The 21,355-nt window shown below is 41.8% G+C and overlaps 1 protein-coding gene across 2 annotated transcripts in view; it reads left to right on the top strand.

Annotated features, from left to right (window-relative positions):
• bcl11ba (BAF chromatin remodeling complex subunit BCL11B a) overlaps positions 1 to 20,945 on the top strand; it is a 45,277-nt gene extending 24,332 nt beyond the window's left edge. For both annotated transcript variants that reach the window (XM_041060677.1, XM_041060678.1), the window contains exon 3: positions 16,189 to 20,945. In XM_041060677.1, the coding sequence (XP_040916611.1) occupies positions 16,189 to 18,194 (2,006 nt within the window). In that variant the 3' untranslated portion in view covers positions 18,195 to 20,945. The remainder of the gene's footprint in view (positions 1 to 16,188) is intronic.
• Positions 20,946 to 21,355: the final 410 nt, after the last annotated feature.

Here is a 21,355-nt window from a genome sequence, read left to right as displayed (position 1 = left end):
ATTGTTTTTGCTCCCCTGGGCCTATAGCACCTTATTATGTCATCAAGATGCTTACGTACTCTATGACCACTCATGCAAGCATTCACACCTGCCCCAGGACCCGAGACATTTTCTTCCTCTGCCCAGCTGTGATTGGTCAGTGGATACAGTGTGACTGGCGGCCAGCAGGACTTGGCCCTTGGCAGACCTCCCATCATGGCTGCCAGTACAGCACCGCCATCTGCCTGGTTGTGGTGAGAGGTCTCGTTAGCAAGGGAAATCAGATCAGTGCATCCTGGGTAGCTTGATGTGAGCTCGACTACCACAGCTAGACAATGCATTCACACAAACACAGAAGCACTAAGACAAGCAGAGCAGATCCAGCAGTGGCTGTCTTGACCTAAATGGTCAGGACATGAGTCTAATGAGCAGTGAAGGAGGCTGGAATCTCTTCTCTCACCAACACTGCCACTAGCCACACCACTCTGTGTTGTGTGTGTGTGTGTGTGTGTGTGTGTTATGGGGTGATAGCGTACTGCAAAGAAACATATTTGACCACCTAGCCTACAGTGAGGGGTTTAAACAAGCTGCTATTACTGATAAAATCTCTTTCTCTGCCACACACTCAAACACATCTCTAACAAACTGTCTCAAGAAATAAGGAACTTGAGGAACTAAACAAAGGAACTGGAACAAAAACTGAAATTTTAGGTAAAGTTAAAGCAATTTTGCTTGAGACTGAATTTTGGTACGTGACAAGACAACTACAGAATTGCTTGGTTTCTTGTTTCTTTAGAAAGATTTGAATTAAAGGTATGTGCAGAGTTGGAAAGGCATGGAAATGCCAGAAAGGTAAGGTGCATGTTTATAAAGCGCTGATCATCTGTGTCTTGTTTATTTGTCTATGTGACCGCGCTGAATCAATTAGTAAATAAGACTAAGGCTAAGGTTATTCAGACTGTTTAAATTATTCAGGAAGTTGTAGCTTTTTAACTGTCATTCAAACATGAATAGCGTTACATGAAGTTAGATCAGACAGCAATGTTCAGCATGTAATCTGGACCACATTCAATTGTGGAACTTTTGAAATCCCTGCCTCAAGTCTTGTTTGTCGGGCAGGAACTAAAGAACTACAAAGCCTCAGTGGGACATGTGATGGACAGCAGGAATGGGCCCAAACATAGAGTCGCAACTTTTCCTTAGTTTTGACACAGCTCTGAAAGTGTGTGAATATTGTGTTCTTGGGCAGGAACCAGGCCCAGGAACCAACACTGCCCCTGGGTTCCTGAGTTCCTTTAAATAGTTCTTGCAGTGAAAAATGGCAGTGAGAAATTACCCCACAGACCAGTCAGGCTTAATTTCTTTGTAACCAAAGTACTTTTTTCTTAACTTGTGTCTTAAAGATACGTTAGAAACATTCTTTCTTTACTCTCCTACATCATGTCTTTCTCCACTTTCTGTCCACGTGGTTGTGGTGTTTGGCTGCTGTTTGACTGCTGACATATGACTATGAGTCTCTTAGAGAGTCATGTCCTCGCATGACATAGAGCTTTTTCCAGTTTTTCTAGTTCCTCTTTGTCCGACACTTCATCACCTCCTTCCATTTGTAGCCTTCATTATACTGCCTTATTTTTTAAACTCACAGCCAAATAGTGCTGGTGTGATGCAGCATATGGTAGGATGATGAAAGCTGCATGCTCTGACTTGTCTTAGCATGTCATGTCATGGCACTGGACCATATTGCATCTTGTTGCAGCGTGTCCCAGCATGTCACAGATCGTACATGCACACTGTAGCATATGGCAGGATGTGGCTGCATGTTGCTGTGTGTTACAGTGTGTGCACTTATCCCTGTATATAACATGTAATATATATCTGTAATCTTCCTCAGATGTTATAGAGGTATGTGTACTAAATCAGTAACAGACTGTTACTGTCTGACTGATTTTGAAAGACTAAATACTTTTACTTATTGCTGTTTGTGAGTCAATTATATAGCCAGAACATTTCTGCTTTAAGAGATGAGGCAGCCTTGTTAAATTATGTTTCAGACTGTGTGTGTGTGTGTGTTTGTGATGGTTTGAGACGCTGCAAATGAAAACAGATTGGAATGGTTATGGGAGCAGGCCTGCTTCTGGTTATTGTGGTGACAAAAGGAGCACTGAGAAGCTCCTGTCCTCCCCTCTCCTGTCCTGTGCTGTCTTCTCCTGTCCTGTCCTCTAAGAAAAAAAGTTGAGGCTTTATAGAATAGTCCATGCATCAATTATGTCTGAGGATTGACTCAGTTAGTGAATAAAATGTAAAAGGTGAACATATATGTAAAGAAATTACTAACAATACCCTGCAAAAACATGAAACTGAAAAAATATGGATATGGGTTGGTTATGTTAGGTTAGGTTTCAGCAGCCAGCCAGTGTTAACGGTAACATGCAGTTGTTAGCCACCATTAACCCTCACCACATAATTTCAGCTATTCTACAAAACTATAATTAGCTAGACTGGCTGGATTTATGTCTGACTGACTAGATGTAAAGTTTAATGTGTGAAGACTGGTCATCCAGAAACCTACTCTCGCTCCTCGTCCACCTTCTCTTTATCTCTATGAAATCATCATTTTTAAAATCATTTAATGAACACAGCTTGCAGATGAGTGAATTTATCACTTTGCTCAGAAATCATCAAATTTTGGGCACCAGACTTTGAAGAAATGCAGATGAGGAATGCCTCATGATGCTAAAAGCGTGAGAGTAAAGAAAAGCTTGAAGACACTTAGTCAATCACGGTCGTGATTCTAATCTAACACCAGCTCAGATGATCACAGTAGAGGTAGAGAAGGAAAACCACAATATGGTACAAGAAAAAATAAATTACCATAAAAATAAGGATAAAAATAACATAAAAAACAAAGTATTTACAAAGTAACAAAGTAAGTATTTTCAGCGAGACTGTGCATAGTGGAGGTTGAGGATGGTAAGAATATTGATCATCATTATAAACCAAGCAGATCATGAAAAATCACATTTGAATTTTTTAACACTAGTTAGCACTGTTGCCTCACAGCAAGAGGGTTCCAGGTTCAAACCCTGGTCTGGGCTCTTCTGTGTGGAGTTTGCATGTTCTACTTGTCCCTGCGTGGGTTCTCTCTGGGTACTCCAGCTTCCTCCCACAATCCCAAAAACATGCATGGGTTAGGTTAATTGGCTACTCTAAATTGCCCACAGGTGTGAGTGTGTGCGTGTGTGGTTGTCTGTCTTTGTGTGTCAGCCCTCCGATTGACTGGCGACCAGTCCAGGGTGTACCCCGCCTCTTGCCCATAGTCAGCTGGGATAGGCTCCAGCTCCCCCGGGACCCTGACGGATTAAGCGGTAGAAATGAATGAAGACCAGATGATGACTTGAGAGAGACTAAGACAAAAGAACTTTGACTCTAGGCCAAGCTGTTTTTAAGATAATTGTGAAACATAAACTTATTACAGCGTCACCTTGACGACAGTGTCAATTCATGCTCCACAGTAGTGGGTGGAGGTTGTAACCCACCTGCTTATTTTGGTGTTTCTGGTTTTTTCTGTGTAAACACTTGTAGCAGAAAATTTTGGCGTTTGAGTTGACCATAGATTGCAATGAATCACATACAAGTTTTGTCACCATTCAGTGGATGTGCTGAAAAAAACGGAAGAATAAATATCAAAAATATAAACCTGAGCCCCCTCGGGCTTGGACTCTAATGAGAACAAAAACAATAGGGTTCCAGCAGTGAGCAATGCTGCTTGAACTCCTAAATATAGACAAGACTGTTATTAATTCAACTTAAATATAGTTCTTTATATAATACATATTAAAATTAAAGACAGGGATTTATTATTTATGTGCATATCAAGTGCTCAGTAAAAATATAAATTTGATAAATGGGCAAACTTTTGCTGATGAAAAGCTGCAGAATAGCTACCAAATAGAGATTCCCCAACAGGAAATACACGTGATTTAGGGTGACAAGAGATGTACCTCAGTGAATGAATGAATGGTGTCTAAGCAAACTTCACTGTCTTTATTCTGTGAGACTGTATGAAGGTTGAAGGCAGTGAACTCATTTCAGTTGTTAGTTAAAGTGACTGTGTGCTGCTTCCTCATGGGTCCCTGCCTGCAGGTATATGTTTCTGCAGTGTCTCTGCTGTCTTTCCACAGCTCACCAGTCACGCAGGCCTTATAAGGGCCTCCAAGACAGACCTGTCCCCTCATCCCTCCTTCCATCCCTCCATCCATGCCCTCCTCTAACCTCCATCTGGTCTGGATCTGCTCTTGTCCTCGACCCCCCCCATCCCCCCTCTTCCCCCAGCTCCTACTTCTTGCTGCCATTCCTGTATAAACAAGTGGAGTCTGACCATAACACTCAGACCCCAGGCTACACTCCTTCATTTTCACCCGCCTCTCTTCCCTGCTTCACCTTTTTTTCCTCCTCATCAAACTGTTCCTTTCTGCATCAGTATCTCTACAGGTGAAGTTAGTCAACTCAAATATGGCTTCTTTTAATTTATAGGAAGGGAGATGTTTAAATAGCTAACGAAGGTTACATTTAAAAGAAAAGATTTGAGGTGAAGTTGATCAGAGAGCATAATGTTGAATGAATAAACCCGGGCATACTCTCAACTTTGTGGTTCACTGCTGGTGCGAGAGAGAGAGAGACGCCGCTGTCAGGCAGCATTGTAATATGTCTTATTCAGACAGGAGGGGCACTGCTACATCACAGTCTGGGATGGGGTTGTGGTGTGTGTGTGTGGTGTGTTCCATGAGACTCCCATTTGGCAGTGTACAATTTGGACGAGCTTCATATAAGGGGAGGGAAGGAGGGAGAGGATTTGGATGGGGCAGGCGACAGGGAGACGTAGAGGAGAGAGAGGGGGATCCAAAAATGTGTTGGACCCGTGTCCAGGTCAAATCAGGCTCATGGCAGAGTTTCTGTATTGTGGCTACAGAGACCAAGCCAACTCTTCACCTGACAAGATGTCAATGACTAAAGCTTTGAGTCTCCACAGAGGAGTCGTCCTCACAGGACACTGAAGATCTGCTATTGAAATAAATCACAGTCAAGTGGAACTGCTTTTCTTTCATAGACTGCCCCCCCCCCCCCCCCCAAAAAAAATTAAAAACATTAAATTACTGTGACTACTGAGTCTACAAAAAATGATAAAAATATATTGCTGTCTGAATGTAATATTTCTAATTCAATGTTCGTCACTTTTTTTTTCAAAATATATTTACAAAGTAAGTTCACATTCATCAAACAGCAGTAGTTAGACAGGGATCAGTGACATTATCTAGATAACTATAGTTCAAGGACCACCTTATTGAGATAACTGTCATTAACACTTAGAATTATGTTGATATGAGGCAATTGAGATTTACCTTCAGTGCCAGTATTCAGTGACAGTGCCAGAAGTAATGTAAAAGGACAGTTTGGGGTGGTGGATGGCTGCATAGGAAATGGGATTTTCATGCACGAGACCAGAGTGGGAATCCTGTCACAGACTTGAATGATCTTTCCCTAATCTCAACCAAAACACAGCTGCCATTATACTGAATAAAATTTTTAGAAACACTGTTATTGGATTTTAAATAATGTAATTGTAATTTTTCAGAATCATCTAGTATTACACCCATACAGTATGTGATGGTACAACATCTTACACCAAAGCTGTAGATGCTGCAAAACACCAGATAACATTCAGGGTTCACTCTCTACAATATCTGCATATGTCAACTACTGATGAATTTGTGGATCTGGCAAACAAAAGTGTGGTTAAGGTTAAACTTTGGTAATGAAAGAGTTTGGTTTGGTTATGGAAATAACAAAGGCAAACTCTAATTACTCTAATGTTTAAGACAGAACAGATGCACTACACGCTCATACACTACCCCCTGAGCTCCACCCTGTCCATAAAAGAAACTACTTCCTGCAGGTACATTGAACTTTGGCAGTGCACAGAAATCGTGAGGTGTAGAACTGTCCAAAATGGAAGGACTTCCTGGGGTCACCTGAATCACAACGTGTACCCAAAGATAAGCTATGACTCCATGAGCACACTCTAAAATGTGTTTGAGTGTTTGAATGAAATTATCACCAAAGGCCCCTTGAACTGAGCTTCAGTGTCTCATCAGCAACACAGCAGTGACATGAACCAGGTGCATCCTGTGTGCTCTGTGTGTCCAGGATTAGGGAGACCACTGGCATCAGGGGGTGTGTTTTGGGGTGGACGGTGCCACTACAAAGTCCCTTCCTGCCACCACACCCCTCACATACACAGTTCGGCACATACACACACATGCACACAGGTGCGGTGATGCGGGCCAGTACGTGGGATTAGCTGCTATGCTCTGGCACTTTCTTCTGGTAATCCCTCTAATTTGTTAACGGGGCACAGACACAGGGACACACACACACACATACATACACCTGCTGCTGTAGTTTGTGTTGGATTGCATCGCCCCTCCTAATTCAGGCTGTGGTGTGAGGGACGGAGGATCTCTTCTTCCTCTTCCCGCTGCTTTTCCTCATCCCTTAATGAGCTAAATACATTCTAATTTGGCTATGATCAGCTAAGCCTTCCTTTAAAATTCATAACATAAGCATGTCAAAGCCCCTTCCCTCCCTCCCCTTCCTGTCTTGACTGTCAGGGCTTGTATACACACACATACACACAAACCTTGCACAATGATAATCCTTTGTTGGCTGGATAACATGCAGAGAAGACGGGCTAATGCTAAAGTTCAACACATGCTGGGAAGAAAGAAGGTTGTGTAGACTGTGAAAGAGACAGAGTAAAGGACAGAGAGATAAAGAGAGAGAGAATACAAGTAAATTCATCTCATGTTGATTCTTTTGACATTACCTGTTAACTTTAGGGTTGGGACGATACAAGTACTAGTACTTGTGAGTTACCAGCACTTGCTTTGTTTCCACCCAGCTCTCAAGTCACGTTCATCATTTCAGAAATGTTGGCAAAATTCGAATTTTAGTGAAGCAGTTGTCCTTCAGCCGCATATAAAGAAATACATTCTCTTGAATCTTCCTGTGTGCACATGACAGACTTTGGTTGAGGATTTGTTATGGATCTTTCATCTGACGCACATCTGCAGGTCTGGTGTTGTATTCATTGATCACTGTTTTCCTGGTTGGAAAAACAACAAAGCCAATCAGAGTTTTGTAGGCAGGATTAAGAATGAGGAATGTGTTCTTCCTTCTAAAGCCAGAGAGAAAAAGCTACAGCTTGTTATAAGTCAGCTTACAGAAGCAACAACGTGCTACCTGAAGCTTCTTTGTCAAATGTTGGTGAGATGCATACATCAGTCACTGCTCTTTAGTTTAGTCCTTTCAAACAGAAACTGTGGAAGATGAAAACAATGTCAGACTGAATCAGGAAGCGGAAACAGTGATACGGTGATAGACAGCTGAAGCCCTGACATCATCTCCAGGTTAGCTGCCAGGTTAGCTGCTGTTTTGGAGTTTGGAATTTAATCTTTCACCCTTCATCTTGATCCCTTCGTGATTTTAGCAAAGTAAAAAAAAAAAAGATTTGTTTGATAGCATACAAAGAATAGCGTGAACTCTGCACCATCGCAAGTGTCACTTACCTGTGAAATCACCCCACACTCTCTTCTGTCCTCTTTGACATTTTCTCTGCTGTCTGGCTGTTAGAGCTAATGTCTGGATTAGCCGTAGCCACTCAGCTGGCTTCTCATGTCAAGCTGTTGACATTTAACCTGCAGAGGTGGGAAATGGTTTTCATTAAAGGCCCTTATCTAGACTCCTGAGCGTGGTTCTGTTCCAGGGCTGGATTTTTAGTAATCTGTGTACACGTCAGTGTGATTTCGAGTGAGGATTTCCTGGAGGTTTTCACCAAGATTTCTGACAAGGAAAGAAGAACAACTTTCCAGCTGTTGTATACGGAAGCACATACATACTCTGATTTTTATTTTCCCAGATTCCTTATTTTTTCCAAAACAATCCTCAGAATAAATGAGCATAAAAAATCTTCAAAAGTGAGTACTGAGTTTTCCATTCAGCTTTTCACTTTGGACACATCATAATTCACAAAAAGAAAAAAGAAAAAAAGAAAGAAAAAAAAACAAACGTTGGATGGAAACCCAGCTCGTGGCATGTAGTCTGACAGTAACAGCCTGTATAGCAGCAAGAGTTTGGGTTATGCCTCTTGGTCTTTAGCCAACAGCATCTGCGGTGAGCTGAGCTCAGAGATGACTCAGTTTCCCCAGAAGGAGTTTTCAGTCTGGCCGAGCGGAGCTGAATCACAGACACAGACACAGCAGATAAAACCTGTACTGATGCTGGTGTAGGACTCTGTCGGTACTGACTTGTATAGGATTTTCATTCCTGTACAGTTTGGGCAATTTAATTAAAGCTGCTTCCGTGTGGTCCTATAGCCATTTTAGTTGCTATTAAAGCCAGTTTAAAAGCCTGTTGGATGATGTTCCCTGTATTCAAACCACTTCATTCAAACCTAACAGACTACTTAAAGAATACCGGCAACTCACTTTTTGAAACAGTTTCATTAGGAGGAGACATGCACAGAATAAACACTCTCCACAAACTAAAAAAGACTCTAGCAGATGTATGTACAGCATATACACATGTAGGAGTTTGTGATGTATCTGCAGAGATGGAAACTCACACACCCATTGTCTGTTTTGCATGGAATTGTCGCTGTGCTATGATACTGATAAACAAGACATTAGTCATGCAGGGTGAGGAATCCTTGTGTAAGTTGAGTGTATGTGTGTGTGTGTGTGTGTGTGTGTGTGTGTGTGTGTGTGTCTGTGTGTGTGTGTGTGGGTGGTGGGGGGCACCTCAAGATCACTGCTGGCGTAATGATGAAAAAAAAAGAAAAAAATGTCAGGAAACTTTATACAAGTGCGACAAAAGGCCAAGAGGGTCGCACACACATACACACACACACATGCTGTACCCTTGGCTCACGTCAGCTTTGTTCTGTATGTAAATACCTCAGCGCTGACACTGTACCCTCCACAAACCCCCCACCCTCCAACCCCCCACGCCCCATCAAGACCTGCTGCTGCACTTCCTGTATGCAAACCAGCTCAGATCTCTAATCCACTTTTGATTGGATGGAGGGATTGGGGGCTGTTGTATAGTAAGTCCTCTTGATTGAGAGACGAAGGTGGAGAACAGTACTACTAACACACTAACCAGAGGGATGAATCAGGATCAGATCTGTGGTCAGTCTCTTTCATCACCTTACTGGGGAAACATTATATCTCCACCATTCTCTATACTGTGTTCCTCCTCATGCTGTTTTTATCTAAGGCTGACTGCATATGATTTTTTCTTAGAAACTGTCCCAGATGGTTGCAGGAAGCACCTGATTTTTAGTAAGACGAAAGTGAAGCCACTGCCTCTTAGCCTTTAGTTGGTTTTTAAGGATGATATAAAAGCTGTGACAGCCCTGATCTCCTCAGACAGGTCATTCCAAAATCCAGGAGTCCTGACTGCAAAGGAAGGACGTATCTGAGGCAATCTTAGGGAGTGGGAGGGGACACAGAGCAGGAAGAGATTTGATAAATAAACTTGGGGTGAGGCCACTCAGAGCTTTGTAAGTAATCAATAAGATCTTAAAATCTATTCTAAAAGCAGCAGGTAGCCTTTGAAAGGAAACCAGGATCATGTTTCTTAGTCCAAATTTAAATCCTGGCTGCAGAGTTTTGGATGAGGTGGAGGGTTTTTTTTTTTCTGATGCCAAAGAACAGGGAATTATAGTCTAATCAACTAGTAATGAAGGTGTGGACAGTTGCCAGATTTTGGAAGAAAGAAATGTTCTATTTCTGGAAATGTTTCTGATATGTTGGAAGCAGGACTGAACCATGGATTTAATATGTTTGTCAAAGGTGAGATTTTCATCAAAAGTGACACTGAGAGTTCTGCAAAGCTGAGATACTGAATAAGGCAGTGAACCAAGGCTATTTAATAAGTGAGTATTTGCGTATAATACAAAAGCAGTTTCACAGATTGACAGTGCACTGGTAGTTGTTTGTAAGGTCAGTTCTCAGTATCATCTGCATAAAAAACGTATTAATTATGAATATTATGTAAGGAGGCCAAAAGGGAGAATGTAAATGGAAACAAGGACTGGATCCAGCCCTGAGCTTTGGGGCACCCTAAGTTGCTACACCTGTAGTAACTGACCTGGCATCAGCGATAGCAAAAAACAACTATCTTTAGGTAGGACATAAACCACAGGAGAGCAGTGCCACTGATACCCACCCAGGTCACAAGACAGTTTATGATTAAAAAGCAGTAAAGCTTGAAGTAAATAATAATCACGGCGACGGCAACCACGTTCAGAGGAATCAAAATATAAAGAAGAGCGAAATTGTAAATTAAATATAAAAGCATCCGCGTAAGTGAGAGAATTAAAGAATAAAGATGAGTCCGTTTGGCTGTCATCTGGCTCTTTATCGTCCACCCTCTCAGCACTTGTCTTCTCCTCAGCCACCGGCCACAGACAAAAATGATCTATGCAATAATTTGACACAGTAATCCGGCGCTCTTCCAACACTCGCTACATTAATCGTACACTTTGAGGCGATCTGCATTTCCTCTGTAATAGTACGTATTTGACTCTGACTCTCCTCCTTTTTCTCTGTCTCTCTCTTTCTCCCTCCCTCATCTGTAATAGCTGTGATTTAATTTAGCTATTTAACCTGTAATTCCAGCGATATTTATTGAGGAGTGAGGGGGAGAAAATTGGGCCATTAGCCGCCCCAGATGAATACACTGAGATGAAAATGAACGCTGCTAACTGCCAGTTGACCTTCGCACTGGATTTCTAGCCGTTCCCTCTCTTCCCTTTTTTATTAGCGACAGCCACAGTAATTATGGCAAATTGAATCATAGTGGAAACTGGAATCAGTCAGTAATGAGAGTTTTATACTGTGTGAAACTGAATCAGGAAGGAGCAACACACAGGAGAGAATACAGAAAAGCAAGAGCCACTGAAGGATGAGTATTGTTTCTGTTTGGATGTTTCTCCTCCATATGGCTGCTGCTGGACGATACTGACACACACACACAATCAGCACCGGAGTATTTATAATGTCAGATTCTTACACGCTGTGACTATCACATTTTTTTTTCTCAGCAGTGCACAACTTCAGCTGTCAAAATATGTATGCGTGTCCATAAAATTATCAACCCTTTTAGAGAAAAGTGAAAAAAAAATACAGTTTTTATTATCCACGACAGCACACATTTTCCTTTTTACTCACACTTGTCCAAACAGGTTGTGCTGCCAGAGTGTGTAAGAGTGTGTGGTGTTTGTGTGGTGTGCACGCATGTATGCGTGCATGTGTGTGAGAGAGAACGTGAGCCAAACAAAACACAGGCAAAGGGCCAGACCACACTTCCACTGACAGAGAGCGGGGCTTAAAAAAGCAGCAGAGACAGAGAGCGATGTGGCGAAGGTTTGAACAGTCTCCTCAATGACGCGCTGAACTCACTTCTCCTCGTCAGCACCTGCATCTTTTATGTCTGTGATTATTTCTGGCTCTGGAATGTTGCTTTCATGTCCAAACATCCAAACCCTTTTGAGCATGTGTGTGGAGGGTTTAGTGGTTGTCTCAAATTCATTATTTGCCAATTTTGAACCAATTACTGTTACACAAACAAAGCATTGTTTGCTTTGTCTGTTTTATCCAAAACATTGTATCAGCTACATCTTTGTCAGCTACAAGATCCTGGAGTAAATAAACAACTTCATCAACAAGTAACACTGCAGCTAATCTCAGTATGCTTTTTGCTGACTTGACATGAATCTGTATTTTGCCATTTTCAAATATTTAAGCAGTGATAGCTTCTCCTAACTGTCATGTGCTGGCCACTGTTTTCATTGCCTGCTGTCTTCCTGTTTGTCTCTAAAGCCCAAAATGTGACAACACATCTTTTCACATTATGTCCTTTCTGCAGCACAGAGCATCACGCTGAACATCATCAATCTGGCAAAACTAAATGTCTGATAAGACTAAATAAGGTACTAATGTATTTCACAGAGAGAGAGAGAGTTAGTGAGGTAGCATTAACTTGATTGATGGACTTTGAATACCTAAACAGCTAACATGATGCAGTGATGCCATGGGAAATAAAGGGACCTAATATTATGTATAGTAAGCAATGGACAAGAAGTTTTTCATGGCAGTTCATATCTCTGTGAAGAGAAAGATGGATGTTGGGAACAGAGGATGAACTGATATAAACTTTACATACACACATATACACACAATACATGCACACTGTAAATTCACATACAGTAAGTCATAATTCAAACAGTGTGTATGTCTGTGTGTTTAAGACAGAAACAGACAAAGGAGAGAAAGGGAGAAAGTATCTACGCAGATGCTGAGGAGTGTGTTTTCTCATTCAGTCCCATACACACACACACACACACACACACACTCCATAAAACATGGGTCTCTGCATTTTACCAAATCCAGTGATGAGCAGTTCTCGCTCTCTCTGTTTTTTTTCATATGGAAATAGGAAATAATGGGGTGATTAAATAGAGTCATATATTAAAGTACAGCTGACATTAGAATTAGCATAATGTGCTCTCGCCTCGGGCTGCATACTTTATTTGCCATCTGCGTTGGACTCCCTTCCCCCAGGAGGGCACGCACACACACACACACACACACACACACACACACACACACACACACACACACACACACACACACACACACTTCCCCCAAACAAATACCACGACCCGCTCCTTCCACTGTGGACAGAGAGAAGTAGCGTTTCAGTGCAGAGACACACACTATCACACACACACTCACGTGCACGTGCGCACACGCAAACATGCACACCCCTGCTCTTAATTGTTGGGCAAAAATGAACATCAGCTGCCCCCACAATGACTTCTGTCGGCAAATGAAGTTCAGCTAAAAGACGGGATGGAGGGAGGATCCTCTCCCTCTCTTTCTTTTACTCACGGATCAATGGGTAGTGTGAACAGAGAGAGGGAGCAAGAGAGAGAGGGCGGGGGGGGGGTGAATGTTTCTGTTATGGACTGTTCTGGATCTCAAGATTCAGCAGTAAAACAGCTTCTGTGTGTATGTGTGTGTGTGTGTGTGTGTGAAAGCATAGAGACAGAGAAAGGTGCAGACAAAAGCCGAGACATGGGGAGCTGTTATTTTCTTTGTGTGTGTGTGTGTGTGTGTGTGTGTGTGTGTGTGTGTGTGTGTGTGTGTGTGTGTGTGTGTGTGTTGGGGGGGATGTCCACTATAATTAAGTCAAAAGGCTTTACAGGACTGTGGAGGTGAACAGCTGTTCCGCCTCTTGCCTTTCCTGCTGAACTCCTTAACACACACACACACACACGGGTGAGCGAGAGAGAGAGAGAGAGGTTTCAGTGAAAGAGGTTAACTGTTAAAGTTTCATGTCTAACGGGAAGAAATGAAATCATTGAGCTGCTGATTGCTTCAATATTTAAGAAAATATTTGAACAGACTTACACATACATTTCAGCATAATTGTTATTTTAATGCTGGATGAACTTTCAGGCTTTAAACAGATTTAAATAAATTATACATGTCTAACACATTTATTGAAAATTATTTTTTGGCATGTTGCGTAGATTTAGGGAAGAAGAGGGGACACTTACTGTAGATGAGTGAGTAAACATTAAATCAATGTGCTTTTCATAGTAGTGAATCTTGTCATAAACAAAAATTTTTTATACAACATACTCACGCACACCCACACAGACACAAATAAGAGAAACAATTGCAGCAGCGAATATCTTCTCTAGTATCTGAAATTAGTGCACTAGGTATAGACTATTTTTTGCCACTGGTGGTCACACTAGCAACTCACTCCATCACCTCAGCAGAAAAGTTGCTGGAGTGTATGTAAATACGGTCATTTGAAGGCATTAGCTGGTATACAAAGGCTCACACGTTGCTTGCATTTTCTTGAGGCATGCAAGCAGTGGAGCAACAGTATGAATGCAGACTATCAAGAAAGACCCAGTCAAAGCAACCAACATTAGACCAGCAACACCAAGCAGTAATTTTTCTGCAACAACTCTGGTTTTTACAGAGAGTATGTAAGATGTCTGCATACAGAGTACAGTCAGTGCATGCAAATAAGTTTTTGGTGTCAACTTGAACTCCTGAGTTCAGACTCAGACATACCTAGTAGATGCAATCATGACAAAACGTGGTCCAAGACTGACTGAACAGGAGTCAGCCATAAGTCAGGTGTTGAGAGCTGACAAGAAAACCAGGCACTTGGTGCCCAGCAGGCAGGACATGGATATGCTGGAGGCAGAAAAGTGTTGAGCCCACTTCAGGAGTTCATAAATGCCTTGTCCGGTCAGCGCTATATTAGTGTCTCATACCTTAAGACTTGAAGACAACCATTCTATAACCTGTTTGAATAAAAAGTATCCTGGCACAGATGGCCTGTTGGATATGGCTTCTCCTCTTGATCCCTGTTTCAAAACTACCTACATCAAGAAAGAAAAAGTGGATGACATCAAAGCTCGAGCAGTGGAAGAGATCAGATCACTGCTGACAGAGCAACAGGCAGGCACCTCTGGTACTTCACTAGCAGCAGGAGCAGCCAAACCTGAGGTAAAAGGAAAATAGACTTTGGCCAGGTTTTTCTAAAAGCAGGGCAGCAGCAGTACAGCTGAGAGCAGAACCTCTCTCTCAGTTGAGGAAACTTTTAATATGGAGCTGAGAAGCTGCCTACAGCCTGTGGAGATTGATGGTGACACTTACCCTTTGGAAATGTTCTTGGCGTAGCAATGTTAGCCAGGAAGTATCTGTGTATTGCTGCCACCACTGCCCCATCTGAGAGAGCTTTCAGTACTGGGGGAACAGTGTCACTTTCCACAGGTACATACTGAAACCAGATGCTGTGGACAGACTGATTTTCCTGGCACAAAGTTTGTAATGTCTTGTCTTGATTGTTCATGTTGCTAATGGAGAAAAAAACCCAATATAGCGCTTTTGAATACTTGAATGCTGTAGCTTAAAGGAGGACTGATGAACAGCCTTTTTAACACTTGAATACCTTGGATTGAATGATAACATATTGTGAATTAGTACTAAGCTTGCTTCTTGTGCAGTAGAACATTTGTGAAATAGCTCTGACCTATAACACTTTCAGTATTATAGGTCAGTGTATAATGTTTATGCAACTATCTTAAAATATTTTGCTTTGAAAATGTTATGTTAAAGTTATTTGAATATCTATTTTGAGTTTTGTTTTTACTACGTGGCATTTATGTGTTGCACAATAAAAACTAATTAATGCATCACGATTCCATCATATAGTGTTTCATTATGTGTGGCCAAGCAAACCTTATACTAATCAAAGCCTTTATTAAATACTGAATGAAATTAAAATCTTTTATATGTTCTCCTGACAGTATAATTAGCCACTACAAAAACCCCCAAAACAAAACCCTGATATTTCACAAAACCACCAGAATCTTAAAAAATATTGTAATACAATTCACTATTTGCATTTAGAGTGACACTATTTTATCTGCCTTTCTCTCTCATTTATTTTGTAGATGTATATAAGCATGTGTTCACACTCATGTAAGGACACACTCTTACATACATCTACCATCATACGTACTGAACGTGTAAGCCCAAGTGCAGACGCACACACAGTTGCGCACACTGTAATAATTCAGCAGTTTGTAGTGGGAGATTCACTCCGTACTAAGTGAGAGATTAAGCACCTCTTAACATCCAGTGTTGGCCAAACCAGTGGAACTGTGAAAATGTACTCCTCAAAAGCGTGAAGTACGTAGCATTTATGTGACAACATGATGAGCAAAGGTCTTTCCAGTTACTGGGAGTGTTAGGCAGGGTACAAAGCACACATACATATCACATCTCACTGCCATTCAGCCAAACATTTACATACTGCAAATAAGCTGTCATTAGAAATAATACTGTTAATGACAATTTCAATCACAAATTAAGTTTACTTTGACCTGGTAAGGTCTTTAAAAAAAAGGAATCAGTGTTTAATTTTCTTTTTGAAATTCAGAAACGCTTCTTATTTCAGAAATGCTTTTCCATCGCTGACTCAGGTTCTAAGAGTGTAGTATAAATGAATAAGTCTCAGCTGAAATGTGTGTCTTTCTTTCTTTGTGTGTTGCAGGTGGCAGGGATGAGCCTTCCAGCTATATATGTACCACATGTAAGCAGCCCTTCCCTAGTGCCTGGTTCCTGCTACAGCATGCCCAGAACACCCATGGCATTCGCATTTACCTGGAGTCCAACCCCTCCAGCACAGCCCTCACCCCACGCATCACTATGCCTCCGCCCATGGGCAACGACTCAATTCCGCCGTCCCCCCTCACCAACTTTCTTGGGGACAACAATCCCTTCCACCTCTTGAGGATGACAGGTCCCCTGCTCCGAGAGCCTCCCCCAGGCTTTGTAGAGAACCGCCTCCCCAACACTCCTCCATTCGTCAGCCCTCCTCCCCGCCACCATCTGGACCCCCACCGGCTGGAACGCCTTAGTGCAGAGGAAATGGGCCTCATCTCCCAGCACCCCAGTGCCTTTGAGAGGGTGATGCGGCTGACACCCATGGCCATGGAGTCCCAGTCAATGGACTTCTCCAGACGGTTACGTGAGTTGGCAGGGAATACCAACAGCACCACACCACCGTTGTCACCCAGCAGGGCCAACCCTATGCACCGACTACTAAACCCCAACCCCTTCCAGCCTGGGCCAAAATCTCCCTTTCTGAACACGCCTCCATTACCGCCAATGCCCCCAAACAGCACCACCCCTCCACAGACACAGAACAAGGTCAAGTCCTGTGAGTTCTGCGGTAAGACCTTCAAGTTTCAGAGCAACTTGGTGGTGCATCGTCGCAGCCATACTGGTGAAAAACCTTACAAGTGCCAGCTGTGTGACCATGCCTGCTCTCAGGCAAGCAAGCTGAAGCGCCACATGAAGACCCACATGCACAAGGCTGGATCTCTGACGGGGCGCTCAGACGATGGACTGTCTACCACGAGTTCCCCGGAGCCAGGCACCAGTGACGTCACAGGTGAGGGGATGAAGAATCGTGATGGGGACTTCCATGGGGAAGGCAATGAGGAGGAAGAAGAGGAGGAAGAAGAAGAGGAACTTGAGAATGAGAGTCGACCAGAATCTAACTTTAGCATGGAGTCTGAGTTCTACCGGAACAGGGAGAATGGTTCTAAACCGCCCTCAGAGGAGAAGTCATCACTTGCCCTTGAGAAGATGGTGGAAGGTGGGGGGCTCAACTCTATACAGCAGTACAATAATTTGATAGTTGACAATCGTAAAAGGATGCCCTTCTCCAAGAGGGGTTCAGATGGCCAGCGGGACACTGGGGATGAGGACTCAGTGGCAGGGGAGATGGACCACCACCACCAGCAGGAAGAGAGGACCACCATTAATGGCCGGAACTGTGGCTCTGGTGACTCTTTCGCAGGCCTGTTCCCACGTAAGCCCACCCCCATCACCAGCCCCAGCCTGTCCAACTCTTCAAATAAAAGGATCAAAATCGAGAAGGACTTGGACATTCCTCCAGCACCCCACATCCCTTCTGAGAACGTCTATTCCCAGTGGTTGGTGGGTTACGCTGCCTCACGCCACTTCATCAAAGACCCTTTCCTAGGTTTCACCGACTCCAGACAATCTCCTTTTGCCACCTCCTCTGAGCACTCGTCAGAGAATGGCAGCTTGCGGTTCTCAACGCCTCCGGGCGATCTGCTGGACGGTGGCCTGTCGGGCCGCAGTGGCACTGCCAGTGGGGGCAGTACGCCTCATCTGGGTGGAGGCCCTGGCCCGGGTCGACCTAGCTCCAAGGATGGCAGGAGGTGTGACACCTGTGAATTCTGCGGCAAGGTGTTCAAGAACTGTAGCAACCTGACGGTGCACAGGCGCAGTCACACTGGTGAAAGGCCCTACAAGTGTGAGCTGTGCAACTATGCCTGCGCCCAGAGTTCCAAGCTCACACGCCACATGAAGACACATGGCCAGCTTGGTAAGGAGGTCTACCGCTGTGACATTTGCCAAATGCCCTTCAGCGTGTACAGCACTCTGGAAAAACATATGAAAAAATGGCATGGAGAACATTTGATGACCAATGAGGTCAAAATTGAACAAGCAGAAAGAACCTAAAGCAGGTTCTCTATTTCCATACTCTGCGCCACACTTTGACTTAAAAAATAAATGGGGTAGCTGGATACTCTTTTTCTGAAATATTAATTTTGGGTTAATTTTGTGTTTTTACCTAAGAAACTGCCAACTGAGAAAAAAGTAAAAACAGAGATCTTAACACCAATTGAAGCTGTCTAAACTGCCTCATTTGGCGTTCCTTTTTAAACAATCAGTCAGTTGAGTTATAACATATGTGGAGCCTTTAACTGTGCAATAATTTCTGTATTTATTGGAGTTTGTATTTTGGCATGTGCAGGTACATTTTTATTTAGGCATCTTTTTTTAAAAATTGTTTGACTTTGAGTTAATCTGTTTTTTAAAAACCCACATGATATCCTGAGAGTTTTTCTTTTTTTAGAAGACAAAAGTCCATTTTAAGTAAACTTTTTGGGGCCGCTACATGTAGGAAATTGTATATTAAGCTAAACGTGATTTCTTGAAGAGAGTTTGAATTCAGTCTTCAATTTGGAAGTGGCGTTAACTGAGAATGCTAGAATTAGTTTATTTTGTGTGATCATACGCGGACAACAATCCTTTGGCATTGTAGCATGAACTGACTCTAAAATATGTCAATATAATTGGATATGTAGCACTGAGTGTCACATTTAACAGTAAATGTTAAATCAAAGAGGTTTCCTCCTAAAAACACCATAACCAGCCAGAAGAAACTGATTCTAGATAAGGCAGCTGCTGACTGGTACACAGTACCAGGCCTTGACAACGCTACGACAACCATCCCTCATTTCTTCTGCTTTCCACACCCCCCTCCTCTTACTACCGTCTTACCTACATCCACACTTCCATGTATTATATTTTGCATGAAGCCATATGATCTAGGCTATATTATTTATTAGGAGTAAACTGAGCATGAAGCCATGCAAAACAAGTATATGTAGACAGAGATGGAAGAACGAGGTATGAGAGTGAGCACAGGGACATCTCAGGGTGAGCTATACTACTTTTCTTTATTTATCCACTCATTCCTACGTTCCATTTCCATTTCATCATATGTTAAAATCATTAGGGACACACAGTTATGTCCTCTTGCCTCCCTCTGCCCCGCTCTATCTGGCCAGTTTTCAAGCTTTATCTTCATTTCAAAGTTCACATTTATATTTGAAGTCACGGCTTCTAATCATGAATTTGTTAAGAGAGGGTTAAATATATGTGCATACATGGCAGATGCGGCCACTTTAACTGGATTTCTGCAGAAAATTTATGTCTCACATTTTATTGTCAAAATTTATAAAAAAATTAACACCCCTATGCATTTTTTGTGATAAAAATGCGTTACAATTTGTCAAAATGGCATTAGTAGTAAATTTTGACTTGTATTGTTATAGTGATTCTATAATTGTATAATCTGATGAATGAAGTCACCTCTCCAAGAATAAGAATCCTTCAAAGTTTCACTGTTACTTGTGGGAAGATTGCGTAGAAGAGGAAAAATGTGTGTGTGCTGAAATAGTAAGACGAATGTTAAGACAAGCAGCACCAGCTCGCGTCATGCTCCTTTTGTAATTTGAAATATCATAACCCCAGTTTTCTTTCATAGTGGCACTTTTTTTTAATTTCAAAATCAGATTTCATTTACTGTTGTCAATATACAAATTCAAAGCTCTTAATAACAGACCCGCACTTTATGATTTTCTGTCCAACACACAGAAAACTGGACGGAAAAGGTACTAAAAGGGTCTAGAGCTTGGGATCTGCTGACACTGAAGTGCCCAGGGTTGTTAGGCTTGGCTTTCCCAATGCTGGCACTATAAAATAAAATAATAATGATAATAATAATAATTTATCCGTGACAGTTTTTGTACTGCCATTCAATTTGACATGAGTGTGCCTTGAATAATGATCTTCCTATTTATTGTCTCAGACAAATGCAAGTTTTTATGAAGCAACAAATTGAACAAGAAAAAAACTCCAATTTTATTAATTTTGATGTGTAATTTGACATTTCAACAGAATAATTTCAATTCATACAAATGAAACAAAGCCGAGTTTGGGTTTAGGAGTACCCAGCACAATAATGGTGTGTCTGTTTGTGTATATATGTATGCATATGTACATATAAAGGCACAAACATATATACAGATATATATCAAATTCCTCACTCATAAGGACCAGAGTCCCTCAACAGAAAATTTCAGGAGTGAACAAAAGCCACACAAAAGTCAAGGAAGAGACTGGACCGAAATCAGGAATGGCAGAAACTAAGAAAAAAAAATTAGTGCACTCTGTCTAAAAATAAGTTTACAGTATTGAAACAAGTACAAGGGTGAAATAATATTTGTGTGTATGTGTGTTTTGAAGAATCAAGTATTTTTTTTCTTTCAAGTTTGCTTCTACAATTCCTCTAAATGCCGTGGTGGCAATGTCTGTATTATTTTTTGTTCTTTTTACTTTTGTTTTTTTCTTTCTTTTTTTTTTGGTGACGGGGTTTTAGTATATATATAAATATATATGAATATATATTACATTTTCTTGTTTACTGTAAAAGTATACCAGTATTTGTAATATTGGAGAATGCCTGGGCATTTTACAAAAATAGAAAAAAGATTGTTTTTTATTATTTTTTTTGCAGTCCAATTTAAATTGTGGGTCTCTTAAACTGTTTTTGTCACTGTAACTGTAAAAGTCTTAAGTTTTAGTAACTTTTATTCTGCCTTGGGTGTAATGAAATAAAAAATAAATAAATTAAAAAATGAATGAGCTGTAACACACTTGGATTTGGTGGGGAGTTTTGGGTGCGGGCGGGTTGGTGCTCCTTTAACAGATGGAGGTTTTCTCCCTTAGAAACGATGGAACATTGGTTCTGCTTTTCAGGAAAATCACACTGAGAATCCTGACTTGTATCTATTTTTCTTCTTCTGGAATGGATTATTCTTCATGGATGGTTTGAGATACATGTGTAGACGCTTGCTGTCTTTCCTAAGGAGCTTGTATTTTTGAACTTGTAGGCTATGTGCATCCTTTGTGAATAGGGTACTCTGAGTACCTTGGGACGTCTTGCTCTTATACTGGGTGCAGGGGGAGGGTGATATAACTTACAGGCTGCCACGATCTATTTTTCCTCTCATTGGGCAGGATAAACAGAACCTGATGAATTTGTACTGTTG

Source organism: Toxotes jaculatrix, chromosome 17 (assembly GCF_017976425.1).
Source record: "Toxotes jaculatrix isolate fToxJac2 chromosome 17, fToxJac2.pri, whole genome shotgun sequence".
NCBI lineage: Eukaryota > Metazoa > Chordata > Actinopteri > Toxotidae > Toxotes > Toxotes jaculatrix.
The sequence above is the reverse complement of the archived record's forward strand: the minus strand, read 5'-3'. Positions and strand labels throughout refer to the sequence as shown.